The sequence below is a fragment of the Podarcis filfolensis genome (assembly GCF_964270895.1).
Source record: "Podarcis filfolensis genome assembly, chromosome: 15".
In the NCBI taxonomy this organism is placed as follows: Eukaryota; Metazoa; Chordata; class Lepidosauria; order Squamata; family Lacertidae; genus Podarcis; species Podarcis filfolensis.
The window spans coordinates 33,269,585-33,281,998 of record NC_139618.1 but is presented as its reverse complement, the minus strand read 5'-3'; the positions used below and the strand labels follow the sequence as shown (position 1 = coordinate 33,281,998).

At 43.9% G+C, this 12,414-nt stretch overlaps 1 protein-coding gene and 1 long non-coding RNA gene across 7 annotated transcripts in view; one reads left to right on the top strand and one right to left on the bottom strand.

Annotated features, from left to right (window-relative positions):
* The window catches only part of LOC310750783, a 287,025-nt gene that overhangs the window by 152,096 nt on the left and 122,515 nt on the right, over nucleotides 1–12,414 (top strand). The gene's annotated exons all lie outside the window — the stretch shown is intronic.
* SLC37A2 (solute carrier family 37 member 2) overlaps nucleotides 1–12,414 on the bottom strand; it is a 58,615-nt gene that overhangs the window by 16,520 nt on the left and 29,681 nt on the right. For all 6 annotated transcript variants that reach the window (XR_014542109.1, XR_014542110.1, XM_083588741.1 and 3 more), the window contains exons 6-12: nucleotides 10,115–10,191; nucleotides 8,842–9,008; nucleotides 6,373–6,410; nucleotides 3,975–4,142; nucleotides 2,776–2,866; nucleotides 1,942–2,004; nucleotides 717–802 (exon numbers count right to left, since the gene is read on the bottom strand). Coding sequence is in view for 4 of the 6 variants with exons in the window: in XM_083588741.1 (XP_083444867.1) it covers nucleotides 717–802; nucleotides 1,942–2,004; nucleotides 2,776–2,866; nucleotides 3,975–4,142; nucleotides 6,373–6,410; nucleotides 8,842–9,008; nucleotides 10,115–10,191 (690 nt within the window). In the remaining 2 variants the exon portion in view is untranslated. The remainder of the gene's footprint in view (nucleotides 1–716; nucleotides 803–1,941; nucleotides 2,005–2,775; nucleotides 2,867–3,974; nucleotides 4,143–6,372; nucleotides 6,411–8,841; nucleotides 9,009–10,114; nucleotides 10,192–12,414) is intronic.

The following is a 12,414-nucleotide window of genomic DNA, read 5'->3' as shown; positions in this document are numbered from 1 at the left end:
TAAAAGACAACTGAAGGCAGCCCTGTTTAGGGAAGTTTTTAATGTTTAATGTTTTGTCGTTTTATTATTATTATTATTCTGTTGGGAGCCACCCAGAGTGGCTGTTGGGAGCCACCCAGCCAAATGGGCGGATTATAAATAATAATAAATTATCATTATTACGTGTGGGCATGGTCAAGTCATGCATAGGAAGGGTGAGAGGCTATCAAACTATGATCCACTGGGATTTGGCCTTGTGCTCTCTACTTTTCAGTTCAGCCTTTGCCAACCTGGTGCCCTTCAGATGTTTTGGACTACAACTCCCATAAGCCCTAGCCACCACAAGGTGGTGTAGAAAAACGGCGACTAAAGTAAGCAAAGGGAACACCCAGATGACTTGTTTATTGAACATTCATCTCAATTTGCTCGCAGGGAACTTAGATGACATTGGCTCTTTCATGAGCATTCGTTTGCGGGGATGTTAGAGGATGTCGCGCCAAAGCAAGTGTTATCCCATCCTTTTCAGTGCATTTCTCCTTCACCTCTTGAAAAAAGGTCCTTTCATTTGGGGAAGTGGGTTTGTTGCGCAAGACCTCCCAGCCGCCTATGATTGCACAACCTGAAGCTGCGGGTATGTGACCCAAAAATAGTGACTGCCTAAAAGTGCCTGGACACGCAAACTGGTGTTTATCACCTTGCTGCCTCTGAAGCTGGAAGTGCGCAATAGGGAAACTCACCATGGGAACAGCCAAAATGAGCATCGTACAGCATGTCGTGCCCCTGCCACCTGTGTAGTCAGAGATGAGACCTGCCAAGATGCCTCCTGCAGGGGAAAAAAGTCACAGTTCACTTTTGGAAGTTGGCAAAGGGTGGAGAATGTCACGTCTGAGAGCCATGAACTCACTCAAAGGCCTTCGACAAGCCAAAAAATATCAGATTTTCTATTTTACAATTTAAAGTACTCATTTTTACATCCTTAAAATATCAATGACTTCCCTCCTTCTCCTCCCATGGTTCATTTTGCATATCATAAACCCCTGCATATTTTACAAAAACTATACCATTCAGTATTCCATTATTAAATCCATCAAAATTTATTTACACTGTTGAATTTATCTTAATGCTGACAGCGTTTTCAGCTGTAGAGTTATTTCCCATATTTTCAATAAACGTTTTAAAATCTTCTCTAAATGTATATTCTTCTTGTTCTCTTATTCTATATGTTAAATGTGCAAGCTGCACATATTCCATCAGCTTAAGTTGCTACTCTTCTTTGGTTGGGACTTCACTCGTTTTTCATTTTTCAGCTAACAACACGTGCTGCAGTAGTGGCATACATAAATAACCTTTTTTGACACCTGGGAATTTCCTTCTGAATTATCCCCAACAGAAAGGACTCTGGTTTTTTGGGGGAAAGTACTTCTGAACATTTTCCCCAATTCATTATGTATCATTTCCCAATACTCTTTTACCCTTTTAGAAGTCCACCACAATGAAAGAACGTTCCCTCAACCTCTTTGCATCTCCAGCACTTTTCTGATTCAGTCTTATACATCTTAGCGAGCCTACTCAGAGTTAAGTACCACCTGTCAATCATTTTCAAGTAGTTCTCCTTCAAAGGATAACACGCTGTGAACATCAAAGCACTTTTCCAGAGTTAAGCCAAATAAATTTGCAGAAAAAATGAGTCTTTTTATAATTTACTGCAGTAATGAGCTCCAGGATAATGTAAACCCATTTGCTGTGGCTTGAAACCCAATGATTTTCAGTTGCCGTATCTGACTTTGGCGAAGTTTGTTAAATTTGCTTTGTCTGTTATTAGTTCTGGATATTCATTTTCCTTTGGCTTTGGATAATCGGACTTCATCTTGCTTTGTTTTGTTTTGGTATCTATGCACACAAATATAATTACACTACTAAAATTAAATTTTTTAAAAGAAAAAGAAAATCGATGCAACAAACCGACTATGCCGCCGACGTCAAAGAGGGTGGACATATCCCCTGCCTTCTTCGCGGTGAAATGAGCTGCAAAAAGAAGAACAGGAGAAATGGCTGGGTGAGCAGAGAAGATCAAAATGTGATGGAATTAAATGGGGGGGGGGTGCAGGGTTTGCATGCAAAGGGATCCACATTCCATTCCACCATCACCAACACCTCCAGTCGAAGAGATCTCAGTTGCAGAAGACCCTCTGCATTTGACCCTGCACAGCTTCTGCCAGTCAGAGTCAACAGAATTGGGTTAGATAAGATCAATGGTCTGACTTGGCTGGAAGCAGTTCTCTGCTTGTTGGCAGGAGATGTAGCTCAATGGAAGAGGATAAGTTTTGCATGCAAAAAGTCCCTGGCATCTCCTACATCTGAAACCCTAGAGAGACACTTCCAGTCAGTGTAGCCATTATTGTGCCAAATAGGGCCAGTACTTTGAGAACGAAGCCTTTAGCTCTGTTCTTCTAGTCTTTTGTTTTAATTCTATTTAATTCTTTTGTTTTAATTCTGTCCTATTTTCTTTTCTTAGAAGCGCTTGTTGGGGCTGAAACGGGAGCATAAAATGATTTTTTTCTCAATCAATAAAGTAGAATAAAATAAAATGAGGTCCCACTGAATTCTTTATAAATAAATAAAAAAGTTTTTCTTTTTCTTAAAAACGGGTCCATCTTTAGGTGTGATGAAGGACATGGACCTAAGCCAGCCTTCGGGAGGCTCAGAGTCGTTGGAAAATCCCACCAGCAAAACTTCCTTAAGCAGGTTCTGAGATCACAAATTTGGAGTCTCCATAACAAGCTCCTTGCAACTCACCCACATTCACAATGTAGAGGGGAAGCCAGTAAAGGAACGTGTAACTGACTAGTTTTGCAAACAGCAGGCAAAAGGAGAACTCCACAACTCCCTGCAGAGAAGAGAGAGAAAGGGGGAAAAAACCATTAGCAGGTAACGAAAGGCAGTTTTTGCAAAGACAAAGGCCCCAAACAGATAGGACACAGAGGTACGGGTGTCCGTGGGGGTGGGAAGGGGGATGTTGCCCCCCTGAATCACAAGCCACCGATTCCCACAGAACTTGAGATACAAGGAGGAATGTGCAGGCATTCATCTTCCTGTTTTGTTTTAAATATATATTTGTGAGAAACCAGGCTCCATTCAGGGCTTGCCTTTACCCTCCCCTAGATAAATGCCTATGGACCCCCACGCACAGGTCAATTCATGATCCGATCTCCTGTTCTCCTTTTGTCAGCCTCGGCCCTGTATACCTGAAGGAGCATCTCCACCCTATCGTCCAGCCCAGACACTGCGGTCCAGCACCAAGGGCCTTCTGGTGGTTCCCTCACTGTGAGAAGTGAAGTTACAGGGAACCAGGGAGAGGGCCTTCTCGGTAGTGGCACCCGCCATGTGGAACACCCTCCCATCAGATGTCAAGGAAATAAACAACTACCTGACTTTTAAAAGACATCTGAATGTTGTTTAGGGAAGTTTTTAATGTTTGGTGTTCTATTGTGTTTTCAATATTCTGTTGTGAGCTGCCCAGAGTGGCGGGGAAACCCAGCCAGATGGGCAGGGTATGAATGAATGAATGAATGAATATCTTCTTACTAAACAGTAGCTGACAGGTGCGTAGTTGCCAATCTGATCCACACAACAGCACACCTGTCAATTTCAATTTCCAGTCTTCTCTCCCCACCCTGGGATATAAATATAGTACAGTGGTACCTCCGGTTACATACGTTTCAGGTTACAGACTCCGCTAACCCAGAAATAGTACCTCAGGTTAAGAACTTTGCTTCAGGATGAGAACAGAAATCATGTGGTGGGGCGCAGCGGCATCGGGAGGCCCCATTAGCTAAAGTGGTACCTCAGGTTAAGAACAGTTTCAGGTTAAGAACGGACTTGACTTAAGTTCTTAACCCAAGGTACCACTGTAAACTGAACAAAGGGAGTTCTACCACTGCAACTAGCCTCTTACAACTCACCCCACCCTCCCTCCCCTGTGGGGTCGTACTCACAGGTATCCGGAGGGCATCGATGAAACTAATGGCTTCCCGGTTTTCCGTCGATTCTTTGCTACCTTCTGACATGTCCACAATGTTTTCTCGGCTGTTGCTGGAGATATTTAGGCTCCCGTCGCTGATGGAGTGGCCCGCCTCAAGACCTTTCTCTTCCAAACCGGCGGTCTGAGAGAGACACAAACATAAAAACACCTCAGGAGTTTGGATCGAGATATGACCCTTCTATTTGTCGAACTTTCCCTCAGAAGCAGCTGCTCTTTATTGAGCTGGACCACTGGTCTATCCAGCTCTGTTACCTCTAGAGTGGCTGGCCCCCGGGGCTTCAGATGGGGGTCTCTCTCAGCCCCTACTGCCACAGAGATGCCAAGGATTGAACCTGTGGTCTTCTGTGTGCATAGCAGATGTTCTGCCCTGAGATATGGTAGTTCCTTCCACACCAGGCCTCTCCTTTCCCAGTTATGACCAGGGATTGGGCTGAGGCAAGTGGGAGCTGCGTCAAAATGTTTAAAATAACTTTTTCTTTAAACAAACCCCCGAAGACTTCCTTTTAGGAATTCTAGGTGCCGAAATCCCAAGGGAGCAGAAAATCCTATTTATGTATGCAACCACAGCTGTGTGGATGTTATTGGCCCAGAGGTGGGTAGAAGATGAAGTCCCTGCCAGAGAAGAATGGCAGATGAAGTTAATGGACGATGCTGAAATGGCTAAATTGACCAGAAGTATCAGAAATCAGGAAGACCAAAAATTTAACAAGGAATGGGGGAAATTTATAACTTATCTTAACGACCATGGTAAGCAGTTAAAATCATTAGTAGGATTGGAATATCACTTGTAGTCTATGGTGAATTTTGGACACAGTGGAGATGTAAAATATTTGGATCATGATAAAAGATGTGGGAGGAAATGGCTAACAATAAGACCCACAAAGGGGAGGAGGGAAGTCCAGGAGATTCTTTGGAATCTTGTTTTTATGTTGTATGTTGAATATGTGATTGTAAAACTTTAATCTGAAAAACCAAATTAATAAATTTATGGGGTGGGGGGAAGTGTTGCAATGTTGGGTGCTCCTGTTCAGCATTCTAGCCAGCCATGCCCTTTTGTGGGATGTGCCATTCCTTCCCAGTCAGCATTCAGTGGCTACTGAGCATGCTCAGTCCTCTGCCCTTTAACAGCAGCTCGATGTGCAGCCATTAGCTGGGGAGAAGAGAGCCGGTTAGGTCTCGTCTCAGATGCGCAGGAGCAGCTCCCATGTGGATGGGAGAACGCCTCAATGACCCAACTATAACATGGAGAGAGTTGCCAACTATGTGAGGAAGTTGAGTCCAAGTTGAGCCCTTTGGGAGGAAGGGAGGGGTATAAACAGAATAAATGAATGAACAGAATCATTGTAGAGCTGGAAGGGACCGTGAGGGTCATCCTAATCCAATTCCCTTGCAATGCAGGAATCTTTTGCCCAAAGAGTTGGCTTATTTTGGTTTTCCTTCTAGAAGCATGGGCGCTGCTCATTAGGAAGATGGGAGAGCCTCAGCTCCATCAGACTCCGCCAGCAACGTTCAGAGAGGTAAAGAAGGGAGACTGCAGGGCTGTGCAAGATACTGAGGGTCGGAAACCAAGTGAGGGGCTTCCGGAGCAGCGAGCCAAAGGATCGGGTGGGGATCTGCGCTCCTGCTAGACAGACCCACGACAGACCCGTCGCCGGAGAGAGAAACGGGGGGTGAGGCGTAAGTCACCCCGACCTCAGGGGGGGATCCTGAGGGCAGTGCAAAAAAGAGGCCTCCCAAAAACTAAAAACCAAAGATAAAGCGTTTTAAAAAAAAAGACGCAGGGAGGACCTCTGCGCAAAATGGCTAATCCACTCTCCGGTGCAAATGCCCCAAAACCCTGACGAGGCAGCGCTGAACTCTTCTATAAAAGGAGACTGTTAAAAGCAAGACATCTGCTCCTTAAAAAATTAAAAACTGGAAAAAATCAACATAATTAACAACCCCCATAAGCAAAAGTGGCGGGAAAGGGAGAGATGGGAGGAAAAACTTTTTCTTGGCAAAAAAGAACACAGAGTTTGACCCGAAAGCAGAGAAGGGGACCGTAACATTACACAGATTACTAGTTTTTAGCAAAGGGCTCCCAAAGCAATGTATGAGAAGCTGAAATATGAAATTATAAAAGCTGCGCATGATGCTAGTCCACTGTGAGTAAGCCGTGAAGAAAGGATATCGACTCTCTCAACTTCCTTCTCCCTCCCTCCCCTCTCTATACTGAAAGGAAGAAGAAACAGCTGTTTGCTGTTAGCGGAGGAAAGTCTAAGTCTCGTTAAATTGAATGGTGATTGCTCCCCGGTAAATGTGCATAGGATTGAAACGTAAGTGGGGGGGGGGGCGGGATGTGCAAAACTTACGTGATGGAGAGGAGGGCTGCAGTCGACGTCTTCGGGATCTGAAGTGGAGAGGAGACTGTATTACAAAAGCACACCTTTCATTCGGAGCAAGATGACAGCAGCAACGGGGGTGCGTGTTTTATCAAATATATTCCAGTTTGGAAATCAGGTAATTAGTGCCTGGCTGGATGAGACCTGTGGTCCATCTAATCTAGCATCCTATTCTGTGAAGGCACAGAAAGCCTCTCTTGCAGGAGGTCACCTTAAGAAAAGCACATCCCTGCCAGGGCAGAGAAGAAAGCAGTTATAAGTGCTTTCTACCACTAGGTGGCAACATCTGCTCGTCTACTACTGATGAAATGAAATTTAGGGATGCTCAGAGATATTCCTTCTCAAGTCCTATGTGGGTCAAAAGCAATGCTCCCCAAATTGACACAGACTAGTTCATTGCCGCCTCAGTGAATTCTGCTCTGGGTTTCTATTGCACCTTTTAAACACTGCATGGTCCAATAAGCCACATGCATACAGTGGTGCCCCGCAAGACGAATGCCTCGCAAGACGGAAAACTCGCTAGACGAAAGGGTTTTCCGTTTTTTGAGCTGCTTCGCAAGACGAATTTCCCTATGGGCTTGCTTCGCAAGACGAAAACGTCTTGCAAGTTTGTTTCCTTTTTCTTAACACCGTTAATACAGTTGCGACTTGACTTCGAGGAGCAACTCATAGAACGCAGTGTACATAGTAGCCTTTTTTGAGGTTTTTAAAGACTTTGGTAATTTTTGAAGCTTTTCCAAAACTTCTTTTGCAGCCATTTGGTAAGTTAAGCTTTTAAAACTTTTTTTGGGGGGGGTTGGCTTTTGGGTTGGGGTGTTTGGAATTCAAGGACTTGGTGTTGGGGAGGGGTTTGCAAGAATCTGGAAGCTTGTGTGTTTTTTTCTGCATTTTTCTGATTTTCTGTGACCATTGGGGCACTCTGCTGTTTTTTTTAAAAAAATCTGGATTTGAATTTCTGTGTGCTGGGTGGCTGGGGGAACAGTTGGGGAGGGGTTTGCAAGAATCTGGAAGCTTGTGTGTTTTTTTCTGCATTTTTATGATTTTCTGTGACCATTGGGCCACTCTACTGTTTTTTTAAAAAAATTCTGGGTTTGAATTTTGAAATGCTCTTTACAGTATGTGTGACTTTAAAGAGCACTTAATAAACTCTTGTTGTACCAAATTTGGCTTTGTTTGGACTTTTTTTGACCATAGGAACGCATTAATTGATTTTCAATGCATTCCTATGGGATTTCGTGCTTCGCAAGACGAAAAATTCGCCAGACGAAAAAATTCGCAGAACGAATTAATTTCGTCTTGGAAGGCACCACTGTATTCCGTTTGATTGTTTTGGCTTTTACAAGGCTATTTGAGACAATTCCAACATTTGCATTCAGGTCCTCTCTTTGCTTCTCACCCCCCTCACTTTGGTGAATTGCTATTTCTTACCACAACTATGTTATATAGATATGCTCATATTAAGCATGCATTGCTTATAAACTGCATCCCCTCTCTGGTTAACACCCTGGTCCTAAAGGAGTTTAAAAGGTAAAGGGACCCCTGACCATTAGGTCCAGTCGTGGCCAACTCTGGTGTTGCAGCGCTCATCTCGCTTTATTGGCCGAGGGAGCCGGCGTACAGCTTCTGGATCATGTGGCCAGCATGACTAAGCCGCTTCTGGAGAACCAGAGCAGCACACGGAAACGCTGTTTACCTTCCCGCCAAAGTGGTACCTATTTATCTACTTGCACTTTGACGTGCTTTCAAACTGCTAGGTTGGCAGGAGCTGGGACCGAGCAACGGAAGCTCACCCCGTCGCGGGGATTCGAACCGCCGACCTTCTGATCGGCAAGTCCTAGGCTCTGTGGTTTAACCCGCAGCACCACCACTTTAATCAGAAGTAAATATCATGGATTTTATAAAAGCAGAAATTACTTCCTTGGGTTTGCACCCAAACACTCTCAAACAAGAGTAGGCAGGTGTGCATATAGGGCCGAGCCAAAAATTATTTTCAGAACTTTTTTTTGCATCAAAACGGAGTGCTCGGGATGGGGGCTGGGGAGACAAGATTTCACAAAGCTGGCCCCTCCTTAAGTTTTTCTGCTACTGTCTCTACCTCCTCTTCTATGAGACTGGTGACAGGAGATCACACCCCTGGGAGCCCTGGCTCTTGCTAGGCACCAGTTGTTTCACCTACCAGGCTCCAGAGTGAGGGCAGAAAGCATTTTCCCTCACTCTGAGTTGGCTTAACAACAACAACATATAATCACATAATGCCATTGTCATAAAGTCAAATCAGAGAGAGGGCAACACTTCCTGAACTCTCTTGGATTTTAAGGGAGTGGTTTTTTTCTGCTGCTGCCAGACTTCATTCCTGTTTGTGTTCCTGTACCCACGTGCCTCCAATTTTGCCAAGTGTGTTTGTGTGCAGGGAGACATTTTGGCTCAGGGTACACTCACATTCAATGAGGAACAAGAAGCAGATGACGCCCATGCTGGCTATGATGATCCCAGGAACGATGAATGACAGGCCCCAGGCGTCTGAAACCCAGGCACCAGCAATCAGGGATCCTAAAATGTTTCCGACAGATGTGTGTGAATTCCAGATGCCCATGATGAAGCCTCGTCTGGTAAGATAGAAAAGACATGGTTCAGTTCAGACAGCAAGTCCAAAGTCTACACTGATCATAGTTCAGAACCAAAACCACAGCTTGAGTTTCTGAGCATGCAGCTGGCAAACCACAGTTTCCCTCCTATCAGCTTTTAGCTTCAGAAGTTCACTCCTGCTTCCATGGCACAGCCACCTTTTGAGAAACAGTGCCTTTAGCTATGGTTTGTCCATTAAGACATCATTCCCAACCATAGCTAGCACAAAGCATGGCTTGCCAACCCCTATTAAACCACACTTTCTTGTTCAGACTGTTATCGCTAACTGTAAACCCTCAGGCTCCATTCAGAAATGGTGTCCAAACCATGCTTACCAAAACTTAAACTATGGTTTGGTGTAGTGTCTGAATTCACAAATCATGGTCTGCAAACCCACTTTCAACCATGGTTTCTCATTCTGGTTTGACCACTGATTGCAAACCATGATTCATGGTTGCTCCTCCCTCAACCCTGCTCGTTTGCCCTTTGGTCCTGACTACTGGGGTGACCCATAGCTCCCACTTCTCAGGTCCTGGGCTCACCTCTGTCTGCTGTCCACAGCTCAGGTCTGATACCAGAATCGTTTAATGAGCAGAGGGTTGCCAAATTGGGAATTCAGGCAATCCCGGTTCAAATCTCTGCCCAGCCATGAAGCTCACTGGCTGGCTTCATGCAAGTTGTTATCGCTCAGCCTAGCCTACCTCACAAGGTTTTTGTGAAGATACTCCAAGTCACTGATTTTATATTACTAGTTTATTAACTGTACTTTCATGCTACCCCATTACTCTGGATGGAGTACATCAAAAAGCTATTTTGAAAAACACATACACACCATCAAACATCTAACATAATGCCTTTCACAAAAAGGCAGGAATGCATATGCAATTTTTTTTTTTAAAGTCCCATGATGGTGCCATAATCAGGTCACTCCCTCATTTTCCAGCGCAGGGTGATATTTTCCATTTTGGCAAGGGAATAAATCTGGTACTTCCTCCTGGGATGAGGATTAAGCAATTGGCACTTGAAAGCAAAACAACCACCCGCAAGACACAGTTCGACAGATACAGTATTAGGAAATGAGACTCACTTCCCCTTTCCAAACCAGTTGCCAACACATGTCACTACGGACGGCCATCCCGTTGTTTGCGCCAAGCCATTGAGGACCTAGTGGGTGGGTGGAAGGAGCAGGAGAGGGAAAAAACACAGCTAGTTAAGCCAAAGTTAGCATTATGCACAATGCCTTATCATTATAAGAAAAACTAATGGGTTGTATCTAATGCTAGGCCCCATCTGCACTATGCATATAAAGCAGCATCATACCACTTTAAATAATAATGGCTTCCTCCCAAAAAATTCTGGGAAATGTGAGGAGAGTTCTCCTGTTCCCCTCACAGAGCTGCTTTGGATTGGACTTCTGGAACGGATTAAGTTTGAGAACCAAGGTACCACTGTACCCTTAAGCCATGGTCCAATTCCAACCTACCCCCCTCTTCCACCTGTGATGTATTTTAAAAAGCCATGCACACAATTATTGTGTTACAGTGCCTCATCTAGTTTAGCTCTACACCAAGACCATCAGGATAGCTAAACTCAGTCCCCTGGCAACTGATTGTACACATCCCCAAAAGAGCTGTAGGAACAAAGTCTTCCTCACTGCTCATTCCCAAGTAAGCAAGCCAGGGACCCTGATTTTCTGAGTCAACTCGAATTTGGGAGTGTTTCCGGGATGCATCTCGCCTCTCTTCCTTCTAGACTTCCCGGTGAGCAAAACCTGGCTGGGCTACCACCCAAACCAGTTGTGAAGTTCAATCCATGAAGGAGTGGGAGGAGATTATCATGACTTGTCCCAGAGCCAGTTTCAATTGGGAAGGAAGAACAATGGGATGCCTTGCCCAATCGGCTCTCTAGGGTTTCAAGAAAAGTCCTCTTTGAGCACTAAGTGGAGATGCTAAGGAGTGAAGCTTTCTTCCCTCAAAGAAACTACTTTCTTCCCTTCGCTCAAGCTTAGGGGATACCCATCCTGGTTTTCAGGTGCATGGTGTTGATTGGCCAGCCCTTGTGACCTGTCACAAAACCACCAGAGCTCAGAGCTGATTGGTTGGCCTGAGTCTTCATGGCAAAACCTTCTCAAGGCTGCTCAGCATTGATTGGTTGGCCCTGGTATCAATGGCACAGCCTGCTCAAGACAAGCTTTTAAAGTATAAATTAAGTTGTTTTTTTAAGTGGCAATCAAATATTTGAGAGCAGGTAAACATGTGATGTCCTTGAAAACATAAGCAATCTTTGGAATGCTTAAGGAATAACATCAGGCTGTGGGCCTGATTTCCTGATCAGGTTTCAGTTGTGCTTTTTATGTTAATAGCCAGCAAAGAAAGGACCACACCCAGGAAACAGTGTAAACGAGCTCATTATGGAATGATTCACTGGAGTTATATAAGGACGCAGGTATCACTCTGAGAAATTGCTTACTAATGCTTGTATTGGATTTTTCCATAAGTTAATTAATCAATGAATCGCTCGAGTCAAACCAACAGCTTTACTTAATTGAGCTGTGGGGACAAAGTTTAGTGACAGAGATCAAAACTGAAGGGGACAGTCGCAAGCTTAACTTTTGAAGCTACTGTTTGAAGAAGTTTGGGGGTCTTATATACAAATGATTACCACAGTGTGGATCCGTTTATTAAATTCTATGTTATATCATGCTTTGGTCAACAACTTAAAGAAAATGCTTGGTATGCAATCAATCAGTTGAAAAGCACTCACGCTCTTCAGATGTAAATCCCCTGACATTTAAGATATTCCAGGGATGATTGGTCTTAAAATTCTATCTCACATGGCAATTGGAGTGACATCCACACGGAAAGTGCTCTATTATACCCAAAGCTCTGAAATTCTCTCCCATCAGAGGCCCATAGAATATTATTATTATTATTAAAACAAAAAAAAAAATTTTCCTTCCAGTAGCACCTTAAAGACCAACTAAGTTAGTTCTTGGTATGAGCTTTCGTGTGCTTGCACACTTCTTCAGATACCTATTATTATTATTATTATTATTATTATTATTATTATTAATTACCTGATCTGCTTTCTTTGGCATAGCCATCCCATGACAATTCACTATATGTATTTTCTCACAAGAAATTTTGCCACATAATTTCCAAACAACCGTCTGATCAATGAGCAGAAGCAATGAAAATTAAAGGATCTCTTCCTGTTTTCTTTTTGAAGTAAGTTAAGGTATTTCTTTCTTTGCTGTTGTGTCTTCAGTACAAACTGTTTCAGCTCAGCTGTTTGTCAGATCCCAGCCTGTTTCTTTCTTATTTTTAATTTCCAAGTGTGCTACTGGTGTTTCCCATATTGCATGTGGGTTGTTTTTAATTGTAAGTA